Genomic DNA, 26,939 nt, shown 5'->3' with positions numbered 1-26,939 from the left:
TCCAACCCATTGTTACGCGATAGAGCCGCATGGACGCTATTTTGAGTCCAAATTAATACAGCAGGTATAGGGAAAAACACTAAAATTGTCTGATTTTTACAAACTGGTGGGCTTTAACACGAATTTGATAGGCCAAATCGAATAAAGCTTTTTGAACATTTGAGCGTGATAATGTTCGCTGAACGTAAATATTTAAAGTTCACATGAAAATTAAGCAGCCAAATTTACATGAAAAACAGCAATTTAGCTTTTAATATTGCGTTGAAATGTTAGAACCCGAAATTTTCATTCAATTGAAAATTTGAAGGCTTTATTGCATAACAATAGGTTGGACAACTTGTGTTTTATATAGAGTTTTCTGATACACTTACAGCTTTTTTGTACTTTTATTTGGTATTGCAGGTAGTGGCTCTAAATTAGTTTGTTTTTGATGCACTTAATTTGAAGAAAATTGATTGTTAGCCTAATGTTAGCTATGACATGAAATGACAACACCATCAAATAAATTACCAACACATGCAGATGAAAACTATTTGACATTTGACAGGTACCAGTTGGCGACCAACCAGATGATATAGAACAACAAGTGAGAGATCTTATTCTGCAATACATTTCAAATCCAAACTCAATCATACTTGCACTTACCCCTGCCAATGTGGACTTTGCAACATCTGAAGCATTAAAGGTTGGAAACTTTTTTGTACTTACTGGTATTGTTGAATTTTTTATCAGGTAGACCAGCATGGTCCAACTGCAGGCCCGCAGGCCACAATTGGTAATTTGTTGGCCATGAAAGTCCAACATTTTAATGACAACTCTAATTTTTGTTTTTAATGTTTTAGAATGTGAGGATTAAAAGACACAAAATACTGCAAAATCTCATATTGTATCTGTAACAAAGAGTTCTGTGTCAACAAACTGTTCGGGCATTTTTGTGTCAGAGTGGACCTTAATGTTTTTAATGGCTGCTTGGTATATAGCTATGAGAGAAAAACAGAAAATTATGTGTTGATTGAAAACAGTGTATAGTCACCCTGATGTTTGTGCCAGAAAAAGTTTTACCTGCACAAATTTGAAAAATACACGCTTGCATGATTATTGTATCATTGATTACTATATGAAGTGATTTAAACACATGGCATAAAATCTATGCAGTAGATTTGTGTCGATGAAAAATCCTCCCCCATTTTGTCCATTCAAAAGCATAAACATGGCTGAGGCTATGGAAACAACACCAGATACGTAAGCAAAGCAGACATCGTTGAAACCGCTGGTTTAAACATTTGCTTAGAGCATTATCCTTTTTCAGTCATCAAGTTTTTTGAGAAAGTATTTAATTATGGGTCCTCTTCCCTGAAGGGGGCACATATTGATTTTACTCAAATTGTTTTCCTTTTTTCCTTTTTTTTCCCCAAAGTTTGTCCGACTTGTTTTGCCATCAAATGTTTGTTTAATTTGGCTGAAACTTACACAGATGGTACATATAGGTATGTAGATTTGCATCCCACTTTGTTTTTGTTGATAACCCCAGTATTTATCCTGCTAGCCCCCTAAAATGGGTGAGTTTGTAAACAGTGTCAGAATTGGCTGAAATTTGGATAGCTTGTAGAGTATGCCATTTATAGGTGTTGATTGTTGTGTTCAGCCCTGTAGCCCGAACATTTACCCCACAAGCCCCCAAAGTGTAAAATGTATTTGTATGTTACTGGGCACCACAAACGAAAGATTTCTGTGGCGCAATAATGTTACAAGGGCAAGCAGTTGTATGTTCCTCGTTTGTTACTTTGTGGATTGCTTGGTGAACGTTTTTGCGCCATGGCAGTTAGGGGGTTGTTAACAGCCCTATGACGTCAGAAGCATTAACGGTTATTGCTCAAAACACCTCTAGTGGTCAAAATTTTAAACACAGGCAGATTGGGCTGAAGTTTTGCGGTACTATTGATCGAGTCATTGAGGTTTCATATTTTTTTAGTTCAGTGTAAAGCCCCATTAGTTACCCTACTAGCCCCCTAAAATGGGTAAGTTTATAAAACAGTGTCGGAATTGGCTAAAATTTGGGTAGCATGTGGACTATGGTTATCTCTTGAAATGCACTATTTTTAACTTTACATGTGTGGGGACCCATGAGTTTCTGCCTGCAGAAACAACTAAGGTTATAATAGACCAGAGATGGCGAACCACTGACCCGCAGGTCACGAAGTGACCCACCATGTGAGTTCCAGTGACCCACTTGTAGTTTCAAAAATTTGTACTGATTGCTATAGGCAGGGTTACCAGATTTCCAAGATTAAAAAGCAACACAACAGTTAAATTTTGCCAGATTGACCATTGTCTTAAAATACAGATTGTTGAGTCAATTGAGAGGCAACAGACATCTTTATTTAAAAGACAACTTGAAACGATTTGTTGTAACTTTGTTGACGCTGTTCGGTTCCACATATTCATGCGAATCCTTGTTTTCACACATGGATTTCATAAAATTAAGGTCCAGGAATAGTCTTAGCTCAGATATGACTGCTGCGTGTATTAAACTGAAAACTACCTAGGATTGCAAGACTTGCAGAGAAGATGCAGCAACAAGCTTCTCAGCATTGACATTGACATACAATAAAATATGTGACCCACTTTGTTTTCTTTCCGAATTCTGAAAAAGGTTTGCCATCCCTGTAATAGACGATAACTAATATGGGACCCAATACAAAATAAGCATAGGAAATATATTTATGTTTTAAAATAAATGTGCTAAGCCACCCTTCTAGTTTTAGGGTACTTTTGACATTCCAAGGAGTGGCAAGTGCTCCCTCTTGCCTTTAAATGCCGGCGCCCATAGATCTTGGCCCACGGAGTAAAATAAAAATTGGTCCGTAACAAAATACAATTGGACTACACTAAAAAACGGCCCGTAACAAAATACAATTGGACTACACTGAGGCAAACTATCTGCCAATAGTTAGATATAGGCAGTGGTGGGATTCAGCCAGTTCGCACAGGTTCTATAGAACGGTGTCACGAAATTTTATGAGACCAGCGAACCGGTTAGCATTGCTGGTTACTGTCAATGGACTTTTTGCAACAGAACCGGCTGGAAAGTATGACTTTTGTGATAGAACCGGCTGACAAAAAATTTTAATCCCTCTTAAAGATGGTTAAGTTTTTCCTTAAGAATCTAAAAAAAACAGGATGTTTGTTTACCATAAATCCACACAAACGCGCGTGTGGGGACACCATTGTTTTTGCTTGCAAAAACAATCATATGTGTAGATCAAATGATGTGTATAGTAAATTGGTAAATATCTAACAATGATTGTGCCCTATTTTTACTGTTACCAAATCGCATATGCATATGTGTGGGGAACCATTAGATTATGCTTGCAGAAACAATTATGTTATAAAGTGCCAGGAAAAAGATAGGGACCCAATGGAATGTAGGTGCCAAATATATATCCATTATAAATATAGTAAATGGTATATGTGATACATCGTTAAATATGGCAATATATAGGAAAACCACTATTCTAGTTTCAGGTTGAACCTGCATTGGTTAGGAGCCTCCCCTAGGGGGGCGTCCCCCCACCCCCAGTTTAAGAACCCCTGCTCTAGATATTAAACTTTAAATTAACCACATGGCAATACTGAAACATCACACAAGGCAGTGGAGATAATTTTAAGATATTTGTTGTTGATATAAGGGTTGGGTTACTTGATAATCTCACATTAAAGGTTTTTTTTTTTAAGTATGGTGAAAAGTGTCCAATTTTTATTTTGTTTGTTTGCAGATGGCAAAAAGAGTTGACCCTGATGGCAGACGAACATTGGCTGTTGTAACCAAACTCGATTTGATGGATGCTGGAACAGATGCAATTGACGTTTTGTGTGGGAGAATCATTCCTGTCAAGTTGGGAATAATTGGTGCTGATGTGTTAAAATTTTGTTGCTGTTTAAGCTGATTTATAGCGACAATTTCATTAGACCTTGTTAACGCTTTGTTCGGGAATGTAGAAAGTTGATACCCATAAAGCTTGGTGGTGATATTAACTTTAGAAAATTACTTAAAAAATACTTGATGGTCACATGTTAGTGTTCTAAATTATCAAGCATTGTGGTAGTTTAACAAATCAAATTTTTGTCCATGTATCCGTCAAATATTAGTTGCTGTGTTTCATCACACAACTTTAAACTAAGCCTAGTGCACTAAACACTAAAACACATGTTAATGATATATATGTAAACAAATGTTTTGCAGGTGTGATAAACAGAAGTCAGCTCGACATTAACAAAAGTAAAAACATACGAAATGCTGTCAAAGATGAACAGGAATTTCTTCAGAGAAGGTATCCGTCGATTGCAAGTCGCAATGGAACACGATATCTTGCCAAAACACTCAATAGGTATATAAAATTTAAATTGCAATGTGTGCAGTTTTGTTTGTTACTGTAAGCATCACATCCTGCATGTCATAAACACTGTTTTGGGTTAAAGTAAGGCTATGACAAATTCTCTTTTGTTGTTGTCTTTATAGACTTTTAATGCACCACATACGAGATTGCTTACCTGATTTAAAGTCAAGAGTGAATGTGTTAACATCACAATTTCAAACACTTCTGATGTCATACGGTGAAGCAGTTGGTGATAAAAGTGCCACACTTCTTCAAATCATTACCACATTTGCCTCAGAATATTGTAATACAGTCGAAGGGACATCAAAGAATATTGAAACAACTGAACTGTGAGTTAAACGTTTCAAACACTCAAAAATGTAGATGGAGGTTGTAAACATGGTGGCAGCAGTGATGCTTTAGCAAAGGCTCCTGTATTGTAGCAAAAGTTAGGTTTGCAAGTAACGTAACAGCTAAGCTGACGAAGTTGACATTTATAAGTCGGTAATAGCTCTGAAAAAGTTTTATTAAAGCTGCTTCTGACAATTCTTGTTTGTACTTCTCATTGGGAAGTAGTTATGTCATTAACTTACTCTGTTAAATATACCTCAAGTGTATGTCAAAACAAATCAAGTATGTCTTGCATGGGATTGCTCTGTGGCAAATTTGTCCAAAAAGTATAGGAGACCTAAAAAGTTGTCTTCTGAGGATAGGAACTTGGAAAGATTAAAATAGTTTTTTGGACTGCAAAAATACCCTTTGGACTGCGTGCAGTAAGAAACAAGTTCTGAATTATTGCAATGAATATTTAAATTAAAACATTTTGTTGTGTTTAACAAAATGTAAAAAAATTAAAACATTTTTTACGTGTGTTATATGGGTCACGTATTGTTTTTGTCCGTATTTTTTTCTGTTTTCTTTTTCTGTCTAATGCTGGTTTGTAACGCTTGTTTGGTCAAGAAAGACTGCTTTAAATTTAATGAAATTTGGACATGTGTTAGTTATTAATCTGAACTTGATCCTTCAGAAGTTTGACCCCAAATGACCCAGCGGTTGACCCACAGGCCCCCGAAACGTAGAATTTTTAAGGCTGGTTTGTAACGCTTGTTTGGTAAAGAAAGAGTGCTTCAAATTTATTCAAATTTTGACAGATGTTAGTTATTAATCCGGAATTGATCCTTCTGAAAAACGCCCCCAAAACGTAAACTTTTTAAATCGGCTTTAATGACTAAAGTATATCACCTAGGAGTTTCAAAATCCAGGAGACATGCTTTGTTGGTTGGTGCAATGTAAGGTGTTGTAAAGAGTTTTCTAACTTTTATTGAATTCACCCCTTAAACCCCAAAATAATCGGTTTTGGTTTTAAGCCAGAAATGTACTGAAATGTTGAATAGTGGGTTACTTGTATGTTGTTTGAAATGTTAGCCAAATCTATCAAGTGGTAATCCATACAAGCCCCAAACATGTGTTAAAACGTTTACTAAATCTTCTGATGGAATTTAACCGCTGTATTACTCTGGTCCCAGGGGAGTGATTTACTGATTTTCAGCTCAATGCACAGCGGGTAATAAACAAGCTGACTTTACAGCATACAATTGTAGGCTTTTCGTTGGTCAGAATTAGTTGATACTTAAATAATTTTTTTAACTCAGTCTGTTGATCATGATAGTATAACTTTTTTTGTGTGTGTGTGTTGTGCCGCCATATATTTACCTTTTTGCGGTTTATGTCTGTGGTGATGAGCTTGTAACATACATTGACACTATGTAACACTCTGACGGAAACAAAACCGTGAAATTGCGGACAACCTCGTTTTTGTTTCACGCTTTGTTTTCACTATGATGCTTTAGGTGTTATCGATTTATACATTTTCCACACAAGTTTGCTTGAGTAGTTTATTTGCAATGGCAAAAAATAGCAAAAAGTACAGATTGAAATGGAAAGTATGTTTACCGCAAATCTGCACAAACACGCATGTGGGGACCCATTCGTTTTTGCTTGACCATCTGTGTAGATCAAATTATGTGTATAGTAAATTGGTAAATAGGATATAAAATATATATTATGGAAGTATATTAGAAAGCCACTTTCTAGTTTTTAGATGAATGTACAACCAAACTTTGCATAAGCTAATAAGTTGATTAGCCCTGTAGCAAAATTGTCATGATGTTTTTTCATTTACAGATGTGGTGGGGCCCGAATATGTTACATATTTCATGAAACATTCGGACGAACTCTTGAATCTGTAGATCCTCTTGGTGGACTTTCTGATCTTGACATTCTTACAGCCATAAAAAATGCCAATGTACAGTGTACTTTCCCAAGAATAAATATACATTTAAATTACCACCAGATCGTATCCTGTTTAGGGCTCAAGACCGTCATGGTTTGTTCCCGAACTGTCATTTGAATTGCTTGTTAAACGACAAATAAAACGCCTGGAAGAACCTTCGCTGAGATGTGTTGAACTTGTGCATGAAGAATTACAACGAATTGTTCAACATTGCGATGCCCAAGTAAGTTAATGATGTTGTTGACAGTTTCAGTAAGCATCAAATAATAGTTATATATGGTCATTTTAGGACATAGTACGCTTTCCACACCTCCGTGACTGCCTTGTGGAAGTTATTACACAACTTCTTCGAAAGAGACTGCCTATCACAAATGAAATGGTAAGATCTCCATTCAGAGAATTCTTTGAGAAAAAAAATGTTTTGTTTGTTTTTCCTGCCTTGCATGGATTTGTTACTCCTTTCAGACTGTTTTTGGTTATAGACCTTTTCACGGCCTTGTAATGTCACCAGAAACCTTCTTTCAGAAGGCAAATCATCTGGAAAATAGAGACTGCATAAAGTCACTATCCACCCACCATTATGATGGGGTAAATGACAAGCGAAATCATGTTTTGTTAGTAGTTATATTGCTGAGTATTTGAAAGCATCATGTAACTTTTTATTAGATTTACATCACATTGGTTATTGCTTATTTCCACTTACTGTCTCCCTAATAACAATAATTGTTAACTTTCTATGTAGATAATTGATGACTTTCCTAATTCTGCTGTCATTGAAAACATAATTCAACAATATACCAGAACAAGTTACCTTGTTTTACAGTAATACGCTTAGAGTAAGGGTTTGGTGATATTTTGTTTGTTATGGTAAGAGAAACTATGTTGGTTGTATAGCGAAGTGCAAAAAAAGACAGAAGCAATGTTATTCTTTACATTTTAAGCAGAAGGGCAGCATAAAGAAACCCACCTCTGGTCTGAAAGAATTAATGTTTGTTCTCAGATATTTTCTTTGTATGTTTTTCTGTGTAATGTCCAATGTGAGTTTAAGATGTTTAAACTTGCCAGCACTTTTTATCTGAGAACCATTTCTGAATCAAGTTTCATTTTCAGGTTTCCAACCTTGTTGCAATTGAACTTTCATACATCAACACCAAACATCCTGATTTTACTGAATCTAACGTGGTATCTGAAATTCTGATGGCTAATCTCCAGTTAACTCATGTAAGTTTAACCTATGTCCATTGTTGAATTTTTTCAGATTGATACTGTTAGTAGAAAATCTTTTTAATAGCAGGAGGCTGGAAAAAGAGGCAAAGCAATACAGATATCAGATGAGCAAATGAAGCAAAGAATGAAGGTTTGTGGAAGTAGTATGTGTACATAGTATATTTTTACGGTTTTCATAATACTTTACAAACTCACAGGGTAAAACTCTTTCTCACACATGTAATAGATAGTTGAAAGATGTCAATGTAAATTTTGATCCTGGTTGATCAACAAGTCCCCTAAGCATAAAAATTTAAAAACAGCCATACTTTCCAAAGTAAGAAACCCTGGAGTCTCGTACTTTGTTGGCACATTGCAATTTTGTAACTTTTAACTTTTTTACCCCCAATTATTATGGGTCCCCTTCCCTAAGGGGACACATATTGATTTTACTTGAATTGTTTGTTATTTTCTTCTTTTTTTTCCTCCCAAAGTTTGTCCGACTCTTTTTTCCATCAAATTTTTAAAGGATTTGGATGAAATTTATACGGATGGTAGATATAGTTATGTAGATGTGCATCCCACTTTGTTTTTGTTGATAACCCCAGTATTTACCCTGCTAGCCCACTAAAATGGGTATTTTTCTTTCCAAAGTTTGTCCGACTTGTTTTGCCATCAAATGTTTGATGGATTTGGCTGAAACTTATACAGATGGTAGATATAGTTATGTAGATGTGCATCCCACTTTGTTTGTCCTAAAACCCCCAGTATTTACCCCGCTAGCCCCCTAAAATGGGTGAGTTTGTAAACAGTGTCGGAATTGCCCGAAATTCAGATAGCTTGTAGAGTAGGCCATTTATAGGTGTTGATTGTTGTGTTCAACCCTGTAGCTCCAACATTTACCCCACAAGCCCCCAAAGTGTAAAACATATTTGTATGTTACTGGGCACCACAAACGAAAGATTAATGTGGCACAATAGTGTTACAAGGGCAACCAGTTGTATGTTACTCATTTGTGGGTTGCCTGGTGGGTGTTTTTGTGTCATGGCAGTTGAGGGGTTGGTAACAGCCCGAAGACGTCAGAAATATTAAAGGTTGTTACTCAAAACACATCTAGTGGTCGAAATTTTATACATTGGTTGATTGGGCTGAAATTTTGCAGTACTATTGATTGAGTCATTGAGGTTTCATTTTTTTTAGTTTGTGTGTCGAACCCCATTGGTTACCCTACTAGCCCGCTAAAATAAGTGAATTTTTTTTAAAGTCTCAGTTATATGAAATTGGCAAGTTTATTGAACTTACTATTTAAAGTCTTTTACCCCATTATGTCACTATTTACTTTAAAAAAGAACGTTAAATAGGACATACTTCAAACAATATCTGGGGTAAATCTGATTTTTTAGTTTGTACTCATCATAGGCGCTGAGTTTTACAAAAATGCAAGGTGGCGGATAAAACTTTGTGTGACGTCACAGATGCGTACAACCACAATAAATCAAAGCCCAACAAACTTTCCATATAATGCAACGGTCGTCAAAATCAGAAAAAAACAAACAATATGTTTAAAATAGTTTTTAGCTGGCAATTGCAACACGTCGCTGTAGGGTTTTTATTGGTTTATCAACGTAAAAAAAGTTTCGTGTTCAAAAAAAAAGTTTCGCCTTATAAAAAAAGTTTCGTTTTTGCTGCCTTATATAACCTTAGATAACAATTTTGCAATACATTTGCATTGTACACAACAATGGCCGACATTCACTGACAGACAATTGTGTGTTTGACGTCACAAACAAGGCACTAACCACAAGTTGCAGTTCCAAGCCACGTTTTGTTGCTAACATTCTTCATACTTTACGATATTTTGTACGATACCATTATAAACTAACCAAAATTTCCATGGTGTGCTTTATAAACCCAAGGTGGCGGCGCCACCGCCTACGCGGCACCTATGCTCTACATAGTATTATTATTTAAGCCCAGTGCCGATCACTGTGTTTTACCTTACAACACCCGACTTTTCATGGTTATCTCTTGAAATGCATTATTTTCAACGTTGCATGTGTGGGGACCCATGAGTTTTTGCCTGCAGAAACAAATATGGGACCCAATACAAATTAAGCGTAGGAAATATATTAATGTTTTAGAATAGGTTATGGTGTAAATCAGGGGTCTCAAACACGCGGCCCGCGGGCCGCATGCGGCCCTCCAAGGGTCTCCAAGGGTATTTGTGCGGCCCGCGAAGGAACTTTTAGAAGTTATGTGTTTTACTCAGGCGGAATACCCTGTAAAACCAGTAAGTTTACATGATATAATCATTCTCTGATAGTGGTATTTGCAACGTTTAAATGGCATGATCGAAATAGTCCATCTTTAGAATCAGTAATTGCGATTGTTGCGTCATTTTTTTCATTGTTGTGTCACTGTATGCCATTGTTTCCACACAAAGCAACAGGGCAGAGTTAGTTTTTTCACTTTGCTACTCTGTATATTTGTTTGTTATTTATTACAATATTGTTTTTAAATAAAGATAATGGGATTAGTGAACATTTCCCTCTTTAATAACGCAATATGTTTGTTGTCATGTTACACTGTAACAAATGATTCGATAGTGCGGCCCTCGACTTACTTAAAAGTTTGTATTTGGCCCTCAAAGCAGTTTGAGTTTGAGACACCTGGTGTAAATGCAACGACAGCATGTGCTAAGCCACCCTTTTAGTTCTTTTTATGTTTACAGGCTCTTTAGGTTAAAAACATAAACTTTAAGGTCCTAAAATTTGAATTGTGTAAAGTGGGTCATTCTTGTTTCATTGGTTAAAAAGCCTAATCAGCTTATTTGATGATGCTTACAGCCCAAAATAGGTGTTAAAATACTGATAAGCCTTGCCATGACGTTACACAACACAAGATATACCTTGTATCTAGATTCTAAACACAGTAACACAAGTGGTTAAGCTTCGATATGTTTATGATTTGTGGGAGTAAATTAAAGACCACTGCTTCACACATAAACATGTGTATAACTGTGCAGTATTTTCGTTGTTTGAAATTAAGCTGTACGTTCATTAAATGCTGCATTAAATGCTAAAAAGGGTTATATTCTGTTTTTATGGGTCCCTTTCCCTGAAGCGGACACATATGGTTTTTGTCCGTATCTTTTTTCTTTTCATTTTTTTTGTCAAACGCTGGTTTGTTCCATGCATTTGGTCAAGAAAGAGTGCTTCAAATTTACACAGATGTTAGTTATTGATCAAATTTCATCCTTGTGAATTTTGACCCCAAATGACCCAGCAGTTCACCCACAGGCCCCACTTTTACCCCATTAACCCCTAAAATGTGTGTAATTTGTAAACATTGACTGAATGTGATTTTGACAGTTGATGTAATATGTCATTTTTAGAGGTCACTTGTTAAGTTATGCCCTGCAGCCAGATTAGTTACCCCTGGCATGGGTGAATGTTTATTCTATGTAAGAATTGGATGAAATTTGATCAGTTTGCAGAGTATGCCTTTTTTTTAAGTTTTACCATAGAGACCATTTACCCCACTAACCCCTAACTTTTTACAACCAGTGGCCGAATTGAATGTGATTTGGATAGTTTGTAGCTCATATAGCAGGATAACCTTTGCAGAATTTTGCATTGCCATGTTTAAACTCATACCACCAAAACTATGATGGTTATCTCATAAAATGATGTGTGTGTGCGTTGGGGACCCATGAGTTTCGGTTTGCAGAAACAAACAAAGTGAAATTTTGTTGGCTGTTATGTGACCCATAATAAAATAAGTACAGATGAATCCGGTTAATCGCATCATCGATTTGGCAAAGGCATTTGATGCGATTAACCGGATTGCTATGTAAACAGTACACGCCGTTAACATAAGTGCTCATTTTCACTTCCAAAGCTAAAACAAAGTTGCAGTGACGCTCAACTATGGCAACGGAGCAGTATTTTCTTTTTTTGTTGCCGAGAATTGAAAAAAGTACTCTCAAGTCAAAACAATATTTGTTACTCCCAGCGCAATACATGACGTCTTGCTTTATAACTGTGGTGATCCACTTGCTAAGTTGCACAAGGTCACGAATAGAAGACATAAAATATGGCAATCATTGGTACGTTACCAATTACGTGAATCTAAATGACATACTGTGATTACTTGCAATCTAACATGAACAATATTACAACATTTTTAACCATTTGTTTTACATTTAACATTGTTCAAATTTCAATACAGTTTAATACTTTATGTGTAGTTAGCACTTAGCAAGAAATTACAATCAGGGACTTTGCCGGAATACCAGTTTCGTAATTTTAACACGTTGAACTCTTTATTAAAACGCTTGTTATATCACTATTGGCGATTAGATAAGCCAACAAAATAGGGATCAATGTACACGGCTTTGAGATAACGACGCCTTGTTATCGCACAGCGGTAAACTGAACGCCGATTTAATCTCCTTATTACTTACCAAAAATATTTTATGGTCGAGGCGTGTCATTTTCAACATTGAAATTAGATGCGTTATTTGGTGTAGAATGCAAACATGTATCTCATCGTTTTTTTATTCGAAAAACTCGGTCTGTTCGACTTTAACATAGAGATCATCAATCTGGTTAATCGCGTATTTCATTGAAAATCGATGCAAATATCCGGTTTATGTGATAAACCGGTATGCGATTAACTGGATGATTTTCTTAACAAACGATGGGTGACATTTTGGGATTTTTAATTCTAATGCAATTAAACAGATTATGCGATTAACCGGTATGCAATTAACTGGATTCGTCTGTATACAAAAAATTTATATGTTTTGGCCATAGTGTATGTTCAATTGCAATATGTGTTAGTATTTAAGCAGCAATGCCATGCGTTTTATTAAGTTATCACACACATTTTCAGTTTTGACGAAGGTTTCACACCTTAGATGTGATTTAAACTGGATAAACAGACTTCGGTTTCGTATATGTTAGGCAGAACGTTGCTGATCAATATAAAGGTTAGAAAATGAACTTCACATCTCTAAATGCTGCGATAAATGGTCATTAAATAGTTGTTGTCAGCTTGGCCGCCACATGATGAGAGGTCAATTGTATGTATTGCAAACGCAAACAATTTTTTTGATATTTGATGAGGAAGTGGGACGCAAAATATCACGAAAAAACGGGCTTAGGCTTTTTCCGTCATTGCGATTCAGAACATTAGAATTTGAATTTATAAGGCAACTTTCAAACACTAACCTTTTAGACCAATTGGTTTCTTGTTTTAAAAGTTGGGCATCGTTCCAATTAATGCGGTGGTCGCATTCCAAAATACCTGGTGGACGAAACGCCTGTTCAGTATTTTCAAAGTTTGGTTTAATGCTTTCTAATAATTTTTCTTTAAATTTATAGTAAATTGGTAAATAGGATACATAAAATGAAAGTATATGAGAAAGCCAACTTTCTAGTTCAAATTGCGATGTTTGGTCAATTTTTTGCATTAAAAATTGCCCATAGCTATATTTAATTCACTACTACTAATGTTGTGTACTATCTATCTTTTTTACTTAACCAATCACATCCTCCGAAGGAAAGTAATTCTGGAAAAAGACTTTCTTCAAGTGTTCCTTCACTGGATGCTGCACTTCCAGTTGGCAATGGAGTTGGTGGGAACTTTTTAGGTGCGGTTTCATAGAATAGTTGGTATACAATCCAACTTTTAATCTTTTCTGTTTAACATGACTGTTGTTTGTTATTTATTTGCAGGAATGAAATGGGGCAGTAGTGGTGATTCAGATCTTCACAGAAATAATTCAAATGCTGGAAAACCTCCATTGCCAAGAGACAGGGATTTGCAACCTACAGAAGGAGTGTCACCTTATGGTAGTCCTGCCAGACATTCACAGGGTGTTAATTTACTTGATATTGTAAGCAACTATTTGTGTGAATAAATTTGACTATGGGTTTAAATCCCGAATTTTGTATGTTTTAAGGCTATGCCTGTGTCAAGGAACCTTTCCGCCCGCGAAAAGCGTGATGTTGACATTATTCGCCGTCTGATCAATTCATATTTTCTTATTGTACGCAAGAGCATTCAAGACAGGTTGGTGTGTTGTTGGGCTGAAATGTGCACATTTAGTTTGACATGTTTTGCTGTGTACATGCCTGCTCAAATGTCATACTGAACAGTAACATTGAAGTTTACTTTATTGTGTACTTACAGTGTTCCCAAGGCTGTGATGCATTTTCTTGTAAACTATGTCAAAAACCATCTGCAGAGTGAGTTAGTGGGACAATTATATAAACATGATCAAATTGACCGACTTCTTACTGAAGCGGATTCTGTTACACAAAGAAGGGAGGAAGCTTCAAAAATGCTTAAAGTATGTGTGTATATCATGGTTATTTGACTATAGTGACATAACTTTGGACATGGAAAAATTCCTTGATAGTTTATTTATGAAGTAACAATGTCTATTGTGATGTCATAATATATTCTGGTTGTTATTAGACAGTGTTTTATGTATGTTTTATTGTAACATGCAGTACTCCATGTGTCAGAAACAGCAAAATTGCTTTATGGCGAACATCCCCCCTTATGGGTAAATTACCTGACGAAATTTTAATGGCGATTCATTGCTTTCGCAAAATTAAACGTTTACAGTTAATTTCTAGATTAAAGTATTAGAAGCCACACTTTCACTTTGTGCATATATATTATAATTATTATGCCCTTCCCTGAAGGGGACGCATCTTGATTTTACTCAGTTTTTCTTTTTTTCCACCAAAGTTTGTCCATGCACTTTTGGCATGAAATCTTTAGTGGATTTGGATGAAACTTTCACAGATGCTAGATATGGTCATGTAGATGTGCCTTCTGCTTCCTTTGACTTGATAACCCCAGTATTTACCCCGCTAGCCCCAAAAATGTAAAACGTTTTTGTATGTTTCTGCGCACCGAATGCTGCTAAAAACACCTCTTGTGGTCAGAATTTTAAACATTGGCCGATTTGGATAACATTTTACATGACTGTTGATTGGGTCATGTGATTTCGTATTTTATACTTTTGGGTGTAGAACCCTATAAGTTTTTTGGACAACTTGTAAAAATTTGTTATTTATACTCCATATAGCATATGTATTGACGCTTAGTAACGATCACTGTGTTTGACGTTACAATACCAAACTTTCTCATAGTTATCTCCTGAAATGCATTATTTACAACTTTGCATGTGTAGGGTACCCATGCGTTTCTGCTTGCAGAAACAACCAAGGTTATGAAATACAATGGATGATATGGGACCCAATATAAAAATAGAAGGGTGGCTTAGCACATATTGCCCTTGCACATACACTATGATCTATTTTAAAACAAATATATTTCCTATGCTTATTTTGTATTGGGTCCCATATTAGCCATCATCTTTTATAACCTTGGTTGTTTCTGCAAGCAAAAACTCATGGGTCCCCACACATGCAAAGTTGTAGATAAAATGCATTTCAATAGATAACAATGAGTAAGTTTGGTATTGTCAAGACAAACACAGTGATTGGTACTGTGCATATCTAAATATGCTATATGGAGTAAAAACTATTTAAATTAAAAAACTCATTTTAGGGGGCTAGTAGGATAACTAATTGAGGTTCAACACACATAAACTTAAAAGTAGGAAACCACAATGACTCAATCAACAGTACTGCAAAATTTCAGTCCAATCTGCCAATGTTTAAAATTTCAGCCACTAGAGGTGTTTTGAGCAACAACCGTTAATGTTTCTGACGTCAAAGGGCTGTTAACAACCCCCGAACTGTAATGGCGCAATAACGATAATTGGCATACTTTACAAGCTATCCAAATTTTAGCCAATTCTGACATTGTTTACAAACTCACCCCTTTTAGGGGGCTAGTGGGGTAAATACTAGGGTTATCCGGACAAACAAAGTGGGATGCACATCTACATAACTATATCTACCATCTGTATAAGTTTCAGCCACATCCATCAAGCATTTGATGGCAAAACGAGTCAGACAAACTTCGGGGGAAAAAAACATTTTAGGGGGCTAGCAGGGTAAATACTGGGGTTATCAACAAACACAAAATGGGATGCACATCTACATAACTACATCTACCATCTGTGTAAATTTCAGCAACATTTGATAGAAAAACGAGTCGGACAAACTTCGGGGGAAAATACCCATTTTAGGGGGCTAGCGGGGTAAATACTGGGGTTATCGAAAAAAACAAAGTGGGATGCACATCTACATAACTACATCTACCATCTGTATAAGTTTCAGCCACATCCATCAAGCATTTGATGGCAAAACGAGTCAGACAAACTTCGGGGGAAAAACCATTTTAGGGGGCTAGCGGGGTAAATACTGGGGTTTTCAACAAAAACAAAGTGGGATGCACATCTACATAACTACATCTACCATCTGTATAAGTTTCAGCCACATCCATCAAGCATTTGATGGCAAAACGAGTCAGACAAACTTCGGGGGAAAAACCATTTTAGGGGGCTAGCGGGGTAAATACTGGGGTTTTCAACAAAAACAAAGTGGGATGCACATCTACATAACTACATCTACCATCTGTGTAAATTTCATCCAAATCCATCAAGGATTTGATGGAAAAACGAGTCGGACAAACTTTGGGGAGAAGAAAAAAAGAAAAGAAAAAGAAAAAAAACAAAAACATTTTGAGTAAAATCAATATGTGTCCCCTTCAGGGAAGGGGACCCATAATAAGTGAAGGAAATATATTAATGTTTTTTTGAAACAGTATATATTGTATATGCAAGGGCAATATGTGGTAAGTCACTTTTCTAGTTTTTTATAATAAAGATATAATGTGGCAAAAATATAAACAATGAGAACCTATCACTTTAAAATTATTTTCCAGGCTCTGCATGCTGCTAGTCAAGTAATTGGAGAAATACGGGATACTCATTTATGGTGATACGGAACTTGCAGTACAAGTTTATTTTAGGACCTGTTGGAGGTCTTTAATGTGATAAAGGTTACTTGCATCCAGATATAGTATATCAACTGCGGTGCACACTCGTCAATTGTGGGCTATGCTATGCTTATTTTTATCAATAAAATAGAGTGATTAAGTAATCTTTTGAACAGATTGTTTGTTACAAATTTATTCATTAAAATGAAAAATGTCAACATGCAGTTTATGCACACAAACAAAAAAATTTGCACAGTCAATAGTAGTATATTTGGCTTTCCTTTTCTTGTAGTACTACATCTCTAATAGATATAATTGTGTCATGTTGAAAATGTGGCTCTTGTTTCACCCACAATTTGGTTAATAAACACTGTGCATTACAATGGGTCATTTCTGGATTTAACACTTCAGTAATGTGTTACTGCTGACACTGGAAGATGTTTCATGTGGATATTTGTTTTAACTAATATCAACTACAATGTGTTGTTCTTTTATGTAATGTAATGTTGTCTTGGTTTTCCTTGTTGCTTGCTCATGATCAAAATGGTCGATTGTCTTGTACCCCTATTTATACTGCAAATTACTCCTTGCCTTGTTGAATGACATATACATGAAAAACATGTTGAGCTATTCGTAGCTACTGGTTATCTTTGGCTATTTTAAGACAATTATTTTGAGTAAACATTTTACTTCTTAATATTGTTTCTCTATCAACTTGCAATCTTGAAGGTTATTTGTTGTATTTTTTTCACTGTGTGCTTGTTTATTGATTGTAACATTTGTGAAGGTTGGTAAGGCCAATCCAATAACATTTAACTTCAGGTTCCTCTTCATATTTTTAGGAGACAATTAATAATTATAAGCTACATAAAATAGTTGAAAAAGCTTGCAATGAAAATGTGACTCCACTTTTTACCTTTGGAAGTTCTAAAATAGCACACAGTTACACCTTAGACCAGTGGCTCACAACCTTCTTAACTATGCGACCCCCTTTAGAGATTTTCGAACACCATGCAACCCCTTTGCACACGCACACAAGAAGTTTAACTGCCAGAATGTGTTGATTGTGTTCATCACACATTTGCAATCTAACGTGGTTGCAATAGTTCAGCGTTTTGCTGTACTCTACTTCAGAAAGCCTTAATTTTGTGTTTGTGGCTCATTTTCACTAACCATTTCACTATTTGGTGTTTTTTATGTTAGGAATAGCCAAAAACCGCCATTATAGAAGTATAGGCTACAATCGCAAATATTTTTGTGCCTGTTCTAAATCAAACGGTCGTGTCAGCTACTATGCTCAACAGAAGTCACAGGGAAAGTTTTATATGATACGGATGAGTTGGGTTGCGTCTTCGCGACCCCCTCGAAAGTGCCCTTTGGTGGCTGCGACCCCAGGTTGAGAAACACTGCCTTAGACTAAACATCAGCATGTGCCATTCAGGCGTAATTACAATAGGAATGGTTTATTTTTCCTGCATGTAAAACCAGCAGTCAAAAATGTTCTGATTGCAAATAAAAAACACATCACGGTAGCGAAAGAGTTTAGTGTCATACCTCTGCAATAATTTATTTCCTAACCTTAATCGTTGCTGAAACGGATAACAGAAAAGTTTTATGGGTAAAACATGGCGAAAGAAACTTTCACAATAAAATACAGTAATCAAACTGCAAGTAAAGTACAGTATTAAACAAGTAATGCTTTTAGGAAGAAATGCAGCAATGTGATTAATTTGTTTTTTTTTGGGGGGGGGGGGGGGCAATCCTCGTAAATTTTGGATTCCACGCAATGCACATTGGTTGTGTACCGTGCTAACAGAAACACATTGTTGATAAACAATCAACGTTGGACCATCCCAATTTATGCAAGGTCTGATTGGCTGTTTTACATCACATGCTAAACGTGTAAATCAATCACGCGTAACGGTGAAAAGGGTCATTTTGTACGTTCGCAGCTGCCACTTTCATTTGTAAAAAGCTTTGTATTACTTGGTGAGTCTTTGGACAGTAAAGCTTTGTTTAGACGAACACGGTCGCCCTGTTAAAATGTGAGTGCAATTAAATGAAAAGAGTTGTGCTAGTCAATGATTTCAATTTATTGTGAACAAAACTTTTGACTTGCGTGCTTTGCTGTTTGGGAACGCCCACCTAACACCCCCCGCCATATTTGTTGTTAGCAAGTGTTCGATTTTAAAAATTTGGATATATTGACGGAATAAAACCAAATAGCTTCTGTCGCGTGTTTACGTTTTTTAGTTTATATACTTTATCTATACTCTTACAATTTTGTTTGTGTAAACTTTACATCTTGTTTTAATGACAGGAATAGTTTTGACTACAAAACACAGTTACGAGATGCAGTGTGCGTGTCAGATAAAGTCTGTATTTTGTTTCAATTATCAAAGCCAGCTATAATAAAATAAGTGCATATCTGGGTTATTTGTGGAATTGATTTGTACACACAGATTAATTTTAAAACTTAAACCTTCTTTAGGTCTCGATGACCTATATGGTCCCTTCGCCATCCACCAGTTGCTTGCCTATTATATTTCATTTGCATGCAATTACCGCGTACGCAACTGAAAATAAAATATGATATGATATATGATAGGTAACAAATGTGTGTCTTTGAAAAAATTTATGGCTAAAAGTTTTGGAAATGGTGAACAGACAATTGAAGGGAGTCTGCACAATCCCACATCAAGAAATACAATTCATGACAATGATGATGCGCTTCTTGACATTCTTTTGGGGACTGATCAATCTTTACATACAACTCAACAAGTAGTCACTCACAATCAAGAGTTATTTAGTGATAGCAGTCCAAGGTTTTCCTCATTTTCTCAGGGAGTGAGTCTTAAACAAGATCACCTTCTTCAGTTTGCTAATACAAAACAGTTAGACAACAAGCAATCTTCTCTTGAAATTTCTGGAGTTGCTCCATCATCAAAGGCCAGGTTTTCCGTCTTACAGAATGTTCCATCAACCCCATCACCGGCGAAGACACCACCATCACCATCAATCTATTTGACCCAGTCATTTCAAAGCAGAGTTGAAGCAAATTTTGAGGATGTCCTTTCAGGAACTCCTTTTCAACACAGAGTTCCAGTTACTATAACTTCTGTTGTGACTCCTTCAATAGGGAACATAAATAAAATGCATATGTCCCAAAATGCTCTTACAAAAACTGGTTCAAAAGAAAGCATTTTTCCTTGGTCTTTTCACACAGCAGAACATGGAATCGATGAATTAATTGCAGAAGGTCCAGCATTGTCTTTAATGAGGGATAATAAAGAAGCTGGGATTACAGCATCAAACCAATCCTTCTTCGGTACTCTTAATCAATCGCTGTCATCAATACCCAGGAATAGCAGTTTAGCAAATGCGCTGAATGATTTTGACAAAACATTGGATCAAGTAAAGCGAAAAAATCAAGAAACATACAATTTCAGCAACAAGAAACCACAGTTTGATCTGGGAAGTCCAGAGAATGAAAAAACAAGTCTTCCAGTGGATGACACAAAACAGTTTATGGTAGACTTGTCTGAAAAAAGAAATTCTAATAGTGTGGATTTTTACATGTCACCAAGTACAGAATCAAGTTCCACTGATTTTCTAAGTAATACACAGCATTGTTCCACATCTTTTCAAACCCTTTTAAGTACCAGCAGTAGTGAAGCAACAGTGAATTCGGGAAATTCATCTGGAACAATTGATTTTGTTCTCCATGATCAAGCACAAGCTTCTAGTAAACTAGTAAGCAGTTATTCAAACTATGCCTCTTCAGTTGTCCAAGACAAATTTTCTGGGGATTCGAAAATAAAACAAGGTGGTTTAAGTGACTTAAATCCAACCAATGTTTCCAACCTAACACATAGCAACAATTCACAAGATAATAAAGTAGAGCTATTGCATCATCTATTAAATAATACAGGTCATCAAAATCTGCAGTTATCATCAGCCATTTGCCCTAGCAGCACGGTCAGAAAAGTAGAAGTGGATGTATGTGCTGCTTGCAAAGTTCGCGAATGTTCTCAAACTTTTTCTGAATCTGCATTAAAACTATGTTCTAAGTGTGCATACGACTTAGATAATTCATTTAAATATGAAAAGAAGTCATTTAACAAACAAAAGTTGGAAGTGGGCACTGAAGCAGGTAGCCAAATCTGGTCTGAAGACAGTAAAACTGCAGTGGGCAACAAAGGAGAAATGATGGCGCAACTTATTGCACTAAACCCCCCAGTTGGTAATGGATCAATTGCCAAAACCACTCCACTGTATATTGTCATACAAGATAAAGTAATACCCTTGTCTATTGCACAAGTACAACAAGATACCATGGCTGGGTCTTTGAACAAAGCAGAAGTTCAGTCTACTTCTGCTTGTGAGGTAAAAACATCTGCACATGGCAGTGGCCGAGAACCATCAACTGCTCCTATCACCAGTACAAGTGGAATTCAAAGCAATAATGCAAATTCCCCAAAAAATTTGATTAAAATTGCTCCCCTTCCTATCATATCTGCACAGCCAGGAAGCTGCATTATGATAGCTGGCATTGCTCCTGTACCCAGCACCCTCCAAACCAATTCCAGTAATGCTGCAACACAAAAAAAGAATGTGAAGGTGTCTGATGATGCTCTTCGTATTCACGTTTGCAACTATGTTGGATGTGACAAAAAGTACACCAAAAGCTCCCACCTGAAAGCACATATCAGGTAAGTTAGGATATCTAAATTAGTGACATACTTGGCTTGGAACAATTTGATAAGAACTGTTTTTTTGTTCATGTGTACTAAACATTTCCTAAACTATTTTGGGATGCATATTCTTAAGCATGTTTAAAAATTTGTGTGAATGAATTTTTAGTTTGTCTTTTTGTAATAAATCATCAATTATATTTTCAATGGGTTTCATAATTATGGATCCCCTTCCCTGAACACATATTGTTTTTGTCTATATTTTTTTTCCATCTAACGCAGATTTTTCCCCACGTTTTGGTCAAGAAAGATTGGTTCAAACTTTTTCAAATTTACACACATTATAGATATTGGTCTAAAGATGGTCCATGTAAATTTTGACCCCGTTTGATCCCTCGGCTCATCCACAGCCCCCCAAAACGTGAAATTTTTAAAACAGCTATACTTACTAAAGCAGATGATTCTGGAGTTTCATACTTTTTTGATTGGTACATTGCAGCGTATTTTAAAGTATTTTGTAACTTGAAGTTGTATATATCCATTTTCACCCCTTAAACCCCAAATATTTGTTTGTTTGTTCACATGTTAATGAGGTCAGAAATACAAGACATAACCTGCTGAAATTTTAAACAGCTGTGGATAGGGTGCTCCTTGTTGGCTGTTAAAAAATTCAGTGCAATCGGCTCAGTAATTACTCTTACAGCCCCAAATATGTTTTTACATGCTGTCTTTTGTCAAATTTGTGCTTGCTCAGTGCACAGCTGACGCAATGGGAGTGATTGACGATAGTGGTGCATGGAAAAAAATGCCTCTGCTTCACGCATGAACGCAGTCGTCACTTGACCATTTTCTCACTGGTTGGAATTAAGATGGTATGATGTTAGTTATGTTGCGCTGTAAACGTTATTGTAGGTCGACTTATTCATGCAGAGCGTGACTTCTCAAACTGAAAGCGTTAATAAAACTGTTTCAGAACAGGTTTTGGACATAAAAAGCCCAGCTAAGCAATCATATTGTTGGTATGTAGAAACTTAACGGCGCCAGGGAACGCTATGTGAGGATTAAAAATCCTAATTCAATAAACAAAGGACTATTAAGGAAAAAAATGTTGAAACCTAAAAGTTTAAATAGTTGGACTCATCCATTTTCCACCTCGTGAAAACAACGTGCAACTCCATTTCGGAAAAAGCCCAATTGGGCGCGAAAAGCGCAAACCTGCCCACTGAAAAGCGAATATCTCGGCCTCGCGCATAAAGGCAGTCTTTTTGCACTGTGCAATTAAGATATGTTGTAGATCATTTAAAACGTAAGTTATGCAATTGTTGTATCACACAGTTTTGCGTCTTATGGCGGTTAACGACAGGCCCCTCCTGCCGCGATCGGCACCATATCTTTATCTAACAACATTCGCATGCCGCAAGACAATGATCGCTGACGGAAATGAAACCGTGAAAAATCAACGCTAACCTCTGTTGTCTGGAGCTTTGCATTGACCCCAAATTCTTACCTACCATATGCATGCGCCATTCGTCCTGTTACGAATTCAAAATATATGTGTGTGGGACCCATTGGTTTTTGCTTGCAAAAAACAATTATGTTATAACAGGCCACAAAAATATTGGTACCATACTAAATGTATCCATCAAATATATATCCCTTACAATTATGGATGGTGCGTAAATATGACACAGTTTCGGTAAAATGGAATATATAGGAAAACCACTATTTCAGTTTAACAATGATTGTGCCCTATTTTTACTGTTACCAAATCGCATATGCATATGTGTGGGGACCCATTAGATTATGCTTGCAGAAACAATTATGTTATAAGGTGCCAGGAAAAAGATAGGGACCCAATAAAATGTAGGTGCCAAATATATATCCATTATAAATATAGTAAATGGTATATGTGATACATCATTAAATATGATGTAGTATAAATAAACTGGCAATATATAGGAAAACCACTATTCTAGTGTTATAGGTGTAGTGATTTGTATTTATGTAGGCAATGATTGCGCATATGTATACTTCTCGATGATGTAATAAAACACACAACTTCAATTGTTTTGGTAACAAGTTGAGCCTGATTTTTTTCCTTTTGCAAATATATGTTAGTTGCCCAAAGGTTTGTAAAATTAGGTTCAAAATTGTGCAGTTATGCAAAAACTATATATACCTTGGATTCTATGAACCTAAAATCAACATTTTTTTCAGTTGAAAAAAGTGTTTATGTGTATTTTCTATGAATAGGAGGCACACGGGGGAAAAACCATTTGTGTGTCAGTGGGCTGGTTGTGGGTGGAAGTTTTCAAGATCAGATGAGCTGGCTCGCCACAAGAGATCACACGAAGGTATCAAGCCCTATGCCTGTCCAGTCTGCAAAAAGAAGTTTTCTAGATCTGATCATCTAGCAAAGCATGTTAAAATTCACAAGTATGTTTGTTAGTTTTGTTTTCACTAATATGACTGTTTATTTCACAACATGTATACAATGTTGTAGTTGTACTTGTACATGTATCCTTTTTCGAAGTACCTCAAAATTTGAATTTTACAAAAAACAATATTTATCACAGTAAATGACCTTGGAGTTCTATTTTTTTAGTTGAAACATAACTAGCTTCTTTACATTTACTTTATGCATTCTTTTTTTTCCAAATTATTTTTTTCCATTTTTTGATGTGTTTGTTAAAATGTATTTTTTCAACATTTGAATTTATAAGGTTAAGTACTTTACAATTTTTTAGAAATAAAAGCAAAGGAAGGTCAGACGTAAAGGTTTCAATATCTTCTTCTTCAACAGCCGATTCCATATACAAACCTTTTGTAATTCCTGGGACGGTAAGCGTACCTGTGTTAATGACAACAGTACACACTTCCAATACTTCTGTTTCTGATGATACCTCCTCATGTCAAAAACAGATGGATGTGTAAAAGCTTGTTGTTTTCATGTTTGCCCATCTTCTGGCAATAAACATGGTTTATACCTAAATCAATTGTAGTAATACTCTCTTTTTAATTTGAATTTAGAACTGCCAATAATATGTAACAATATATTGTCTGAAAATGTGTAATGTGACAATGAGACATGCAAGTGTGGTACTTAATAATGCTTAAGCCAAATTACTTGAGTGGGACTGTAATGATGATGATGTTAAAAAATTTCAAAATCATGACTTGCACTGTCTGGATTTGATGTGTTTATAATGCTGTACCTTATTTGGTAAACAAACTGTCACATAATGAGTGGCACATTTTATCATAATTAATGAGAGGGATGTCAGGGTGCAATTACTACTACATTGTTATTGTTGTGAAACCAAATATTATCCACAATCTTGGGTGCTCTACTAAGATTTCAAAACAGCGGCCTTATAACCTATGTCACTTTGTACTTACACAAAGAACCACCCACACTAAGATTTTTCTCCAAATGGGTCTTTGTTCCAAATATACATTGGGTGACGAAAGAGTGACGCATTGCACAGACAAAAACAGTCGTTGTTGTGCAACTACTGGTGTCTGGCCGAAACGTAACAACGCCCCCCACGTCACAAGGTTGTATGACTGATGACATCACAGCCTTGTCTTGTCACTGTTCGTTGCTAGGGTGGCCGTGACGCAACAATACGAAGGTTTCGGGTTACACGTGTTTGCTTGAGACCTCCATGCGCTGTTATTGTGTTTTTATGTAAAAGGTAGCATGATATTACATGGTACGGATCCAGTGTTGCAAAGGTCGCCCCATGACTTTTGATGGCTTTTTTTGGTGTTACTTTGGGCCAAGTGCGCTAATGGTCTTCCAGCTTTAACTGGAAAGTGGATTTACGTTGAAACATGGAGTTTTAGTGTTCCATTTCTTTGCGTGCTTTTGGAGAAATGCACTTGTTTATTTGTAAGTACCACGCAATTGATCGTTTATTTTTTGGTTTTCTCTATTTTGTTTAGCAGGTTTTAAACTCTTGTCTATGTGCCTACGTGTTTGGATTGTGTGCTATTTCAGTGTGTATACGTTTTATTTATTTGTATATATCTCCCACAGTTCTTCCGCAAGATGTTCTTTACATATTTGTGCATTTAATATAAAACACGATCAATCCTGGTCCATAATATCCTAAGCCAAAGTTCCATTGCATGCACTCAGGGCCCTCGAGAGAAGAAAAATATGCTGGTGCAAGTCAATTTCTAGGCCCCCCTTGAACACTATAGTAATTTCTAGAATAGTTTGTTAAGTTGCACTACTATAGTTTATGCGCAGATGATCAAGCATTTTATACGTCCATTCGTCAATCAGAACAAACAAAAGCATGTTGGCCAGTGGATAATTGACACTCATTAAACAGCTTGGACAAGAACGTCAAACCTTCAGAGTTTTAAAAACCGAAAATTCCTGTATTTTACTGCATGCGCTAGACCAGTGGTTCTCAACCTTTCATGGACTTCGGCCCCCTAAAAGTAGGCTATATTTTGGGCCTCGTGGCCCCCTTTAAATAAAAATGTAAGATCTGTGGCCCCCTGCAAAAATGTAAATGGCAAACTCGTGTTGAAATTCAGTATTAATTTTGGCTTTAAACAAGTCGAACAGAGTAAACAACAAACTGAAATCGTGACAAACCTCAATATGGACAAAGAGAGTTAGGGAATAAAGATATTTGCATCACACTCTTAATTCTGCCTATTAGCAAAGAAAATAACTCACTGATTTTAAGTGGGTGTTTCTGGTGAAGTTACATCCGTTACACCCCCCATTTTTTTTAGTTTTGAAACAATTTTGAAATTACATACATATTTGGCTCTGTAATTTTTAAACGGATAATTATGAACCCCCTGGACTCTCATGGGCCCTGGTGCGGCGCACCGGCTGCATCCCCCTCTTGTGGGGCCTGCACGCACTAACAAAAACAGAAGCGATGGTTTGAGAAATGTTGACGTACTGAATTACTCCCTCATATGAAAAAAATCTTATTCTCATTGACGGATGTAGCGAAGTCCCCAAAACACATTTAATTGTGAAGAAATTGAATAAGACCGAGAAGGTGCGATCACAAGTACAAGCATCTGAAATGAGGTTTTTGCGTAGGGTGGAAGGGGTTACTTTACTTGACAAAGTACGTTATAGCTCCGAAATCCGCAAATCTCTGAACGTCGATCCTCTACTTCTCCGAATCGAAAGATCCCAGCTGAGATGGTTTGGCCATGTTAGCAGAAATGCCAGGAAAGGCTTTCCAAACAATCTTTGTTGGCAAAATCAAAACGGAAGCGGCCCACTCGACGACCGCGAACTCGATGGCTCGATCAAGTTGAAAGTCTAACTTGGAATCGTTTGGGACTTCATCTAAATCAGTGGTTCCCAACCTTTCGTGGACCGTGGCCCCCTTAAAGTAACTTTTTGGCCTCGTGGCCCCCTTAAAGTTACCATGTAGGACCTGTGGCCCCCTT

General features: G+C 36.4%; 2 protein-coding genes across 4 annotated transcripts; both read left to right on the top strand.

The window, feature by feature from the left end:
• Positions 1–624: 624 nt before the first annotated feature.
• Positions 625–17,627, top strand: LOC145207351 (dynamin-1-like protein). 2 transcript variants are annotated; one of them, XM_080078673.1, is made up of 14 exons: positions 625–685; positions 3,777–3,909; positions 4,244–4,388; positions 4,520–4,726; positions 6,561–6,681; positions 6,746–6,892; positions 6,959–7,048; positions 7,780–7,890; positions 7,964–8,026; positions 13,441–13,531; positions 13,617–13,777; positions 13,844–13,953; positions 14,074–14,233; positions 16,753–17,627. In XM_080078673.1, the coding sequence occupies exons 2-14, from the start codon at positions 3,777–3,779 to the stop codon at positions 16,807–16,809; spliced, it is 1,596 nt and encodes a 531-aa protein (XP_079934799.1). In that variant the 5' UTR covers positions 625–685; the 3' UTR covers positions 16,810–17,627. The 2 variants fall into 2 exon arrangements, with proteins under 2 accessions (XP_079934799.1, XP_079934798.1); XM_080078672.1 differs by having other exon boundaries at positions 7,961–8,026.
• Positions 17,628–17,706: 79 nt separating this feature from the next.
• On the top strand, positions 17,707–25,612 carry LOC145207349 (uncharacterized). 2 transcript variants are annotated; one of them, XR_013853897.1, is made up of 3 exons: positions 17,707–21,518; positions 22,255–22,372; positions 23,754–23,813. XR_013853897.1 is itself a non-coding variant. In XM_080078671.1 (3 exons), exons 1-3 carry the CDS (start codon positions 19,408–19,410, stop codon positions 24,432–24,434), a joined length of 2,481 nt encoding a protein of 826 aa, XP_079934797.1. In that variant the 5' UTR covers positions 17,707–19,407; the 3' UTR covers positions 24,435–25,612. The 2 variants fall into 2 exon arrangements, 1 of the variants encoding a protein (XP_079934797.1); XM_080078671.1 differs by lacking the exon at positions 22,255–22,372 and adding an exon at positions 24,248–25,612 and having other exon boundaries at positions 23,754–23,936.
• Positions 25,613–26,939: the final 1,327 nt, after the last annotated feature.

This window comes from Phallusia mammillata, unplaced genomic scaffold (genome assembly GCF_965637545.1).
Source record: "Phallusia mammillata unplaced genomic scaffold, kaPhaMamm4.hap1.1 HAP1_SCAFFOLD_112, whole genome shotgun sequence".
NCBI classification, from domain to species: Eukaryota; Metazoa; Chordata; class Ascidiacea; order Phlebobranchia; family Ascidiidae; genus Phallusia; species Phallusia mammillata.
Note: the sequence above shows the minus strand (reverse complement) of the source record. Positions and strands in the feature narration are given on the sequence as shown.

Coding starts and splice junctions, on each gene's coding strand:
- LOC145207351 (XM_080078672.1), top strand. CDS start 3,777: ATGGCAAAAAGAGTTGACCCTGATGGCAGACGAACATTGGCTGTTGTA. Junction 4,727..6,560: donor AATATTGAAACAACTGAACT/GTGAGTTAAACG, acceptor TTTCATTTACAG/ATGTGGTGGGGCCCGAATAT. Junction 7,049..7,779: donor TGCCTATCACAAATGAAATG/GTAAGATCTCCA, acceptor TTTCATTTTCAG/GTTTCCAACCTTGTTGCAAT.
- LOC145207349 (XM_080078671.1), top strand. CDS start 19,408: ATGATAGGTAACAAATGTGTGTCTTTGAAAAAATTTATGGCTAAAAGT. Junction 21,519..23,753: donor CACCTGAAAGCACATATCAG/GTAAGTTAGGAT, acceptor TTCTATGAATAG/GAGGCACACGGGGGAAAAAC. Junction 23,937..24,247: donor AAGCATGTTAAAATTCACAA/GTATGTTTGTTA, acceptor ACAATTTTTTAG/AAATAAAAGCAAAGGAAGGT.